This window comes from Crocuta crocuta, unplaced genomic scaffold (assembly GCF_008692635.1).
Source record: "Crocuta crocuta isolate KB4526 unplaced genomic scaffold, BGI_CrCroc_1.0 scaffold273, whole genome shotgun sequence".
Lineage (NCBI taxonomy): Eukaryota > Metazoa > Chordata > Mammalia > Carnivora > Hyaenidae > Crocuta > Crocuta crocuta.
The window spans coordinates 549,201-558,112 of record NW_027529425.1 but is presented as its reverse complement, the minus strand read 5'-3'; the positions used below and the strand labels follow the sequence as shown (position 1 = coordinate 558,112).

General features: G+C 45.0%; 1 protein-coding gene across 3 annotated transcripts in view; it reads left to right on the top strand.

Moving 5' to 3' along the window:
- STAG3 (STAG3 cohesin complex component) overlaps positions 1-8,912 on the top strand; it is a 29,688-nt gene extending 20,776 nt beyond the window's left edge. For all 3 annotated transcript variants that reach the window (XM_077758639.1, XM_077758637.1, XM_077758638.1), the window contains exons 26-34: positions 341-442; positions 960-1,108; positions 1,359-1,487; positions 1,587-1,744; positions 6,375-6,546; positions 6,795-6,896; positions 7,205-7,274; positions 8,161-8,220; positions 8,489-8,912. In XM_077758639.1, coding sequence (XP_077614765.1) covers positions 341-442; positions 960-1,108; positions 1,359-1,487; positions 1,587-1,744; positions 6,375-6,546; positions 6,795-6,896; positions 7,205-7,274; positions 8,161-8,220; positions 8,489-8,497 — 951 coding nt within the window. In that variant the 3' untranslated portion in view covers positions 8,498-8,912. The remainder of the gene's footprint in view (positions 1-340; positions 443-959; positions 1,109-1,358; positions 1,488-1,586; positions 1,745-6,374; positions 6,547-6,794; positions 6,897-7,204; positions 7,275-8,160; positions 8,221-8,488) is intronic.

The following is an 8,912-nucleotide window of genomic DNA, read 5'->3' as shown; positions in this document are numbered from 1 at the left end:
AAAAAAAAAAAAAAAAAAAAAAAAAAAAAAAAAAAAAGAATGGAAGAGGTGTATCTCAGTTTTCTCAACTCACCATTGTATTGATTTCTGTTTACTGTGAGCACTTCTTCCCTGAGAAATGGGCTCTTAGCAGAATTTCTTCCCACAGTTATTTGCCTAAACTCTGATGTCTTTGGGCTTTGACCTATTGATCTAGTCCAAGTTGTTTTATACTTAGATTTATGTTTCCTGACTTAAAGCACTTTAGGAAGGAGACATGATGAGGGATGTAAAGGAAAAAACAACAGAACCAGTCTTGCCCTATGGTCAAATGATATCTTCTCCATTTCCTGTCCCTCAGTTCTACAGTGACTATGGTGACATTATCAAGGAAACGTTAACTAGAGCAAGGCAGATTGACCGAAGTCATTGTTCCCGAATCCTGTTGCTGAGCCTCAAGCAGGTACTCCCTTCTGCCTGGAGTACCTCCGACCTGTGATATGCCCTCCCTGTAGCCCACAAACTCTCTGCTCACCCTCAGCCATTTAGAATGTGAGATTCTTAAGGAACTTTCTAGTTTATTTTGGCTCTTAACTTTACTTGACAGTCTTCTTCATAACCAGTAGGTCTGTAGAAAGTATTAACCGTTGGGCAGTTTCTACCCCAACTCCATAGAAATTCAACTATCAGGACACAGAAGCACCAACAATAAAGTGATAGGAAATTCCTAATTTTTTTCTGTTCTGTTCTCTGTCAGTCTCTTCAGTTACTAGAGATATTTTTATTGTTACAGAGCAGGGGTGAAGGCTCTCCCTGCAGGGGGTCAGGAATAGGAGCAGTGTCCTGGGAAGAAAGAAAGTAAAAGTAGCAGATGGCATCCCAAGTCCTTTAGAATTTCTGCGCAGAGAAAGGAATACTGTACTTCTCTATTTTCACTTTGTCCCTCCCTTTCCCAAATGTACCATGTCTCCTGGACACAGTTGTACACAGAACTGCTGCAGGAACAGGGGCCCCAGGGCCTGAATGAGCTTCCGGCCTTCAGTGAGATGAGGGACCTGGCCCGAAGGTTTGCCTTGAGCTTTGGGCCCCAGCAGCTACAGAACCGTGACCTTGTGGTCATGCTACACAAGTAAGAAAGTACTGGTTAGAAGTCAAGGTACTTGATCTAAGAGATATTAGCCACAGGCTGTGTGCAGGGAGAGTGGGAGTGTGGTCTTGGAGGGAGGGATAAGCATGTGGAGAAGTAGCAATCAGGTTGGCTGGTGGGTATTCTCTGGGAGATAAACTGGGAACAGGGGAAGTATGAACCTGGACAGGATGCTTCCCCAGGAGGAAAATGAGGAGGAACCATCTTTCTAAAATAATTCTTTTCAACCAAGGGAAGGCATCAAATTCTCCTTGTCTGAGTCTCCTTCAGCTGGCTCCTCCGGTCAGCCCCCAAACCTAGCATTCCTGGAGCTCCTTGCCGAGTTTTCCCCCCGACTCTTCCATCAGGACAAGCAGCTGCTGTAAGTTAGTGGGTAATGGATGAAGATGAGAATTAGGGAAGCAGGGAGTGGTGAGGGCCCAGCAGGCAAATCAACCTCTTCATCTCACCCCTTCCTTAGACTGTCCTACCTGGAAAAGTGTCTGCAGCATGTCTCCCAGGCACCTGAGTGTTCTTGGGGTCCAGTCACCACCTACTGCCACTCCCTCAGCCCTGTAGAGAACACAGCGGAGGCCAACCCTCAGGGCTATCCCCGCTCTAAGAAGAGGCGCACTGAAGGTAAAGTGCTGTCTGTGTGGATATCAGGGTAGTATTACTTCCTTCCTCCATAGCCAGTACCTAGATGTAGGGTCTTTTGCCTCCTTCACACTTTTATCTTTAGTGAAGTAAAAAATATTTCACTGAGCATCCACTATCATTAAGGGGTACTCATTTTCTTCAAGGTTTATCTAGCCAGCTAACAATAGCAAACCTCTGAAAAATCAAGTAGCAACTGATGATAAAACCAAAGATGAAAATAAGAAATCTGTACGTTTAGGGGGGCCATCCTTGCATCTAGTATTCTATTATTTTCCAAATTTTAAAGATTTTTACACAACTTTTATGATTTTTTTACCCTCATATCATTACCTGTCTTCTAATACTTTTTCTTTAATTTTCTTTTTTTTTAATGCTTATTATTTTTGTGAGAGTGCACACACACACAAACACACGCTCAAGAGCAGGAGGGGCAGAGAGAGAGGCCCATTGTCAGTGGAGAGCTCAATGCAGGGCTTGAACTCACAAACCTTGAGGTCATGACCTGAGCCGAAGTCCGATGCTTAGCCGACTGGGCCACCTAGGCGCCCCTCTTTAATTTTCTTTTTAAATATAGTTTCATCTTCAGTGATAATATCCTAGAAATCACAAGTTTGATGTGTTAACACATATGTGTTTTCTAGTGAACAGCTGAAAATCTTAGTTCTTCCCACCCCACCCCCCAGGCAGTATCACTCATCTCCTTCCTATCTCTGGGTCTGCCTATGTCTGATTCATATAAGTGAAGTCATACCATATGTGGCCTTATGTGACTGCCTTCTTTCACTTAACGTAATGTTTTTAAGGTTCATCCATGTTTTAGCATATATCAGTACCTCATACCTTTTGATGGCCAAATAATATTCTATTGTATGGCTATATCACAGTTTATTCATCCCTGCACTAGTTGATTGCCATCTGAGTCTTTTTTTAAATTGTAGTTGACATACATTACATTAGTTTCGGGGGTGCAACGTAGTGATTCTATAAGTCTGTATATAACTTTATAGGTTATGCTGTGCTCCCCCTAAGTACAGCTATCATCTGTCACCATACTACTGACTGTGTTCCCTGTGCTGTGCCTTTCATCCGTGACTTACTCATTTCATAACTGGAAAGCCTATACCTCACTTCCCTTCATCCATTTTGCCCATCCTCCTACCCTTCTGCTAGCCACCAGTTCTCTGCATTTGTGGGTCTGTTTCCATTTTTTTAGTTCACTTGTTTTGTTTTTTAGATTTCACATATAAGTGAAATTGTATTTGTCTGTCTGATATTTTTTAGCATGATACTGTCTAGGCCCATCCATTGTCCATGAATGGCAAGGTCTCTTTAATGAGGGCTGAGTGATATTTCAATATAAAGTATGACTACTTTATATTCTTTATCCATTCCTTTATTCATTATCCATTGTGTGTCCTTTGAAACACAAAAGTTCCTAATTTTGATGAAATTCAGATTATTTGGGTTTTTTGTTGTTTGTGCTTTGGTGTCATAGCTTGAGAAATCATTGCCTAATCCAAGATCATGAAGATTTTTTAGAAGATGGTTTTCTTCTAAAAGTTTTCTAGTCTTAGTTCTTTCTGTCATCTATTTGAGTTAATTTTTGTACACAGTGTGAGGTAGAATGTAACTTTTTAAAATGTCTTTAGGTATACTACTTAAAAGTATTTTTTTTTTAAATGTTTATTTCTGAGAGAGAGAGAGAGAGAATGAGCAGGGGAGGATCAGAGAGAGGGGGAGACACAGAATCCGAAGACAGTCTCCAGGCTCTGAGCTAGCTGTCAGCACAGAGCCCGACGAGGGGCTTGAACCCACGAACTGTGAGATTATGACCTGAGCTGAAGTCGGACGCTTAACTGACTGAGCCACCCAGGCGCCCTTAAAGTATTTTTTATATACCACTAGGAAACTCTGTTTTAATCACTTAACTAATAAATATCTGTTAAAGACCTGTTATGTGCAGGACACTGTGCTTGGTGTTTTAGAGGCTGTGAAGGATCCTCAAGCAGCTTACTGTTTAATAGGAGACAGAGAAAATACATTTATAGAAAGTCTAAATTATGAACCATCACCAGTAAATGATAACTTCTTGAGGATTTTAAGAATTGACAGAGTGAGGGGCATCTGGGTGGTCCAACTCTTGGTTTCAGGTCAGGTCATGATCTCACAGTTCATGAGATCAAGCCCTGCATTGGGCTCCGCCCTGGCAGAGTGGAGCCTGCTTGGGATTTCCTCTCTCTCTCTCTCTGTCTCTCTCTCTCTCTCTCTCTCTCTCTCACTCTCNCTCTCTCTCTCTCCCTCTCTCTCCCTCTCTCTCCCTCTCCCTCCCTCTCCCTCGCTCTCCCTCGCTCTCCCTCTCCCCTCCCCAGCTCACTCTTGCTCCCTCTTTCTCTCTCTCTCAAAATAAGTAAACATTAAAAAATTAAAAAGAATCAACAGATTAAATGCTTTAGAATCCCAGGAAGGAAGGTATCACTTTGAGTTTAGCTGATCTAAAGCCTATGAAGGCTTCATCAGGAAGATGGAGTTTAAGCTGGAGCTTGAAAACTGAACAAGATTGATGTAAGCTAAACAGAGGAAGAATGAGTATCATGAGCTACCAGAGTAGCACAAACAAAACATCGGAAGTATGTATTAGCTGAGTATGCAGATGTTTAGGTTGATTTGCCTAAAACAGAGGGTTTGTAAAGGTAGGAGAAAATTGAAAAGACTGGTCCCATTGTCCATTCAGCAGATATTTACTGAGCACTGTGTTCTGGGAATATAGCAGTGAACAAAAAACAAATCTGTCTTCTTTAGAGTGTGTGTGTGTGCTATGGTGGAAAAGCAGGGAAGAGGGCAGGGAAGCCCTGGTGAGGTAAGAGTTGCAGTCTCCTCTCTTACTGCTGGGGGAAGGCTGGCAGAGCTGGTGAGTGATGGGCCAGATCCAGGAAGGGGTGCACAGTGTAGGAGGAAGAGCATACCAGAAGGGGTCCCAATGCACAGGGCCATGATGGGGTGTGCCTGTCATATTCTGGGAACAGCCAAGAAGGCCAGATGGCCGAATGGAGAGTATGTAGGCTGTAAGACCAAAGAGATTGGAGGAGCCCAGGGCATGAGAGGCAGAGTAAAGAGTCTGGCTTTTACTCAACAGTGAAATTGGAAAACATTACAGCATTTGAGCCAGGGAGTGACAGGATCTGCCTTGTTTTTAAAGGATCCCTCTGGCTGCTGTGTTGAGAATTGACTGTAGAGGGGCAAGGGTAGAAGCAAAGGAACCAGAAAGGAGGCTGTTGAGTGGTAGACTGGGGGGAGGGGCAGAGGTGGTGAGAAGTGGACAGATCCTGAATATATTTCTAAGGTATCACTGATAGGATTTTCTGACAAACTGGATGTAGGCTGTAAGATGGGATAGGAGTCTGGAGTTCAGGGGAGAGCCAAAAGCCTGAGATACATTTGGAAGTTGGTATTTGAAAATGTGAACTTCCGAGGCTAAGGAAGCCAGTGAAGATGGAGGGCAAGAGAGGCCGAAGAGCTGAGCTCTTGAGCATCACACCTGAACAGGCTGAGGAGATGAGGAGGGGCCCATCTGGTCCTCCCTGAGAGCACAAAGTCACGTGTGTGGCTCTCCCTCGCTTTCTCTAGGTCTCTGCTTAGACCAGTAGCAGCTCACTTTCCAGTTCTGGTTTCAACACACAAACGTGGCTAAGGGGCTTGTGAACATTTACAGCTGACAGGTATTAATATCTGTTTGAAAGTACTGTCACCTGGGTTTTCTGAGATAACCTTGGGTCCTTTCTTGTCCTCTACTTTCTCAGGTCTCTGCAGAAGAGACTTCAACATTGTGAGCCCCAGGACTTCACTTCCCCCTTCATGTCAGAAGCACACTGACACTGCAGCCACCTTCTGTTTTTCTGGCCTTTAGAAATCCAGTCTCCCATTTGTCTCTTCTGGCCAGCCCTCCTGCTTCCACACTAGCAGCTTCAGGTCTCTTAAAATTGCCATTTTATGTTTGTTTTTTTTTCCTCATACAAATGCTGAGGGCTACCTTGAGTGACTCCATTGGCTTGGTGTCTGACTCTTGATCTCGGCTCAGGTCTTGATCTCATGGGTGTGAGTTCAGGACCCACACTGGGTTCCATGCTTAGTGTACCTACAATGAATGAAGTGATTGAATCAATGAAGTGATTGAATAAGTGAATAAATAAATAAATAAATCTTGAATGAACAGGACCTCACACATCTTCATTGATTGAGACTGGCAATCTTAAGAAATCTTCTCTCTTACATTTGTGTTCATGTTACTGTTTATCTGTTATGTACATATAATAAAATAGAAAAACACAGCTCAGATAATAAAATAGAAAAACATGTCTTTTTTATGACAAATTTTTTTCCTATTTTATTACCTGAGCTTTGTTGTTTTCCTTGAACAAGTCCTAGATACCATTGTGTAAGCCTTACTTTTTAGTATGTAGGGTTATGCTTAGCTTTTAGTCATAACTTGATGAGGCCATATAGGTTTTCTGTTCTCTTCTTAACTTTCCTGAACCAAACCCTGGGCAGGTCTTGAAATGGTCTGTGGCAGTACCTGGTCTGCAGTGCATATGTGCCTTCTGTTTCCTTATAGGCCCTTCCAGGCGGCAGAGAGAGGAAGTCTCTTTATCCCAGGAGGAAAGCCTCCAGCTGAGCAGCATTCCACCCACACCCACCCTCACCTCTACAGCCGTCAAGAAGAGGCAGCCCCTGGGGGTGTTGGAAGAGATGGAAGAAGGCAGCCCAGAACCAGAGCTTATCCAAAGGTAAGGGCTGAGGAGAGCATCTGGGTGTCTGATCTTGGTGTTTGCCATATCCCTCTGCCATCTCTGTTCTCTTGTTCTGCCCTGTGGCACTCCGTCTTCATTCTTGGGTTCTTCTCCAGGCCTTTACCATTTTCTTAGCTTTAGATTTTCTTTCTCCCTACAAGCTTTTCTCCCCCATAACATTGCCAACCTTATGCTTTTTACAATTTATTTTATCCCCATCACTGACCCTGCTTTATTCCCAACAGTCAGCCCCTTTCAGGCAACCAGAGGTCAAGATTGTTGAGTCCACAGCATTTCCAGACTCTACTCAATCATTCTGGTCCTGGTCTGGGCAACCGGCTGACCCGGTGAGCTACTCCTTGCCTTCCATCCTCACTTCACATTAGGCACCTGCTGTGAGGGATGCTCCCCTATCCCAGTGGTTCTGTGCCCATACATTTTGGGCCTGCTTACATCATAGACCACTTCCTTCCAGGGGTATGTGTGCTCTTAGCTCATAAAACTGATAGAAGTCAGCTGCTCTGTTTGAAGCAGCAGTGGGAGCCTGGAGCCCACTCCACATCTGCCCGTGTCACTTTACCGGATGCCCCCCAGATACTCTCAAGGGTCCTTAAATAGGAGTGCAAAAGCCTCTACTCTTTGCCACTGTCCTCAGACTCAGCCTTATGGAAGAGGATGAAGAAGAGATCCAGAGTGAGTTAGAAGAATGGCAAGATACAGACAAGGTGAGTGGACCCAACACTCCTTTTCCTGCTACAACCAGAGGGCTTTTTGAAAGTCCTCTAAGAATCACAGAGTAAAGGAGGCAGACCTATAAGTTGCTTTGTACTTTGCTTGGACTTTTATTAAGGAGGGGAGGGAAAACAAATTTAAAATACAAAAAAGGGGTTGGCTAACACTCCCCCTCTCAATCTCCAAATAAGTATTTTGCCTCTGAATCTAAGGGTTGAAAGGAGTGCCAGAGCTGGAGAAGGGAGGCAGCTCGCTGCCCCCAGTTCTTCCCTTACTCCCTTTCCTACCCTGCCTGCCAGGCCAGGAGGAGCACATGGAAGCTGTGAGGTGATGTGGGTTCCCCCATGCCACCATGCTGTCAAGTTAGCTCCTCTTAACCCCTCAAACTCTTCATCTCTCAAATGGAGATTTTCCTCCAACTACAAAGTGAAGGCACCGTATAAACTGAAAAGGGCTATGTGTCTGCTGCTGATATTCTCCTTCCTTCTCTGCTCTTTGCAGAGGGAGAAAGGGAGGAATGGTGCAAGGGAATGGAGGTTTTCTGCTCAGAAGAAAAACCCCGACAATGACTTCTTCAACAGAGACTAGACAACAAGGCCTCTATTTAACAGAGTCTTTCCTAAAGTCTGCTCAGAAAAAATGTCATTCTCTGATTCCAAACTGAGCAAATTTAAGGGAATCAATTGACAGGCCAGGAGAGGAGGCACCTCTCTAATGACTCTGGGGACCTTCTAGGTCTGAACCTTCTGCCCACCGTCCCTTTGCTAGTCTCCCCTCCGTGGCTGCTGCAGGGACCCACCTGGGAAAGGGACCTTGGTTCTTGTTTGCCATGTGACAGGGATAAGAAGGGCCGGTCTGACTGTCACCTGCTTTCTCTAGCACCCTTCCCTCAGTGAGCATGGGCTGGACCTCTTAGATTCTACAGAGCTGAACCTTGAGGTGAGCGTCCCCAAATGTACTGTGGGTGGCAGGTTAAGAGGACTTTGTGTCCTTGGGAGGTCCTGGCAGGTAACCTGTGTGCTATGCAGTAAGTGGAAAGAGAGGCAGTAGGCCCTGGCCTGCCGTCTCTGCTGCTTCTGGAAACTGAGGAGTAGCTGTGGGGGGAGGGTAGGAGGAGAAGTAAACTGTCATGTGGAGGACCTTGCAGTCATCTCTTTTCCCTTTGGGCTGTTCTGTCTCTGTTTTCCTTCCACCTTTCCCATTACAGGATCTCTGACGTGACTCCGTGCCTCTCCCCGTCTCCACTCCCCATCTCAACTTGGAAAAGGCAAACAGGAAGAACAGAACAGAAGGAACCATTACTTCCAGACCCCAGGCCCCACCCTGGTCTCTGAGGGGAAGGAGAGGTGGGCTGTGCCTTTCTAACCTGACTTTTCTCTGATGATGATGGGGTGGAGAAGCCTTAAGCCCCCTGTCCTTCCTACTGCTCCCTGGTTCAGTCCCTCTGTGTTGAGAAGAGTGCCTTTTTCCTGCCACGTTTGGAGAGGGTGGGGGCTTCACCTCAGTATTGGAGAGGGGCACTGCCTCCCTGTGTTGAGTGGAAAGAGCCCAATAGTTTCCTGTATTTTTGGAACATCTTTCCCAGTCTCTTTAGTATCCTCGTGATTAGCTCAATAAACATGTTTGAATCA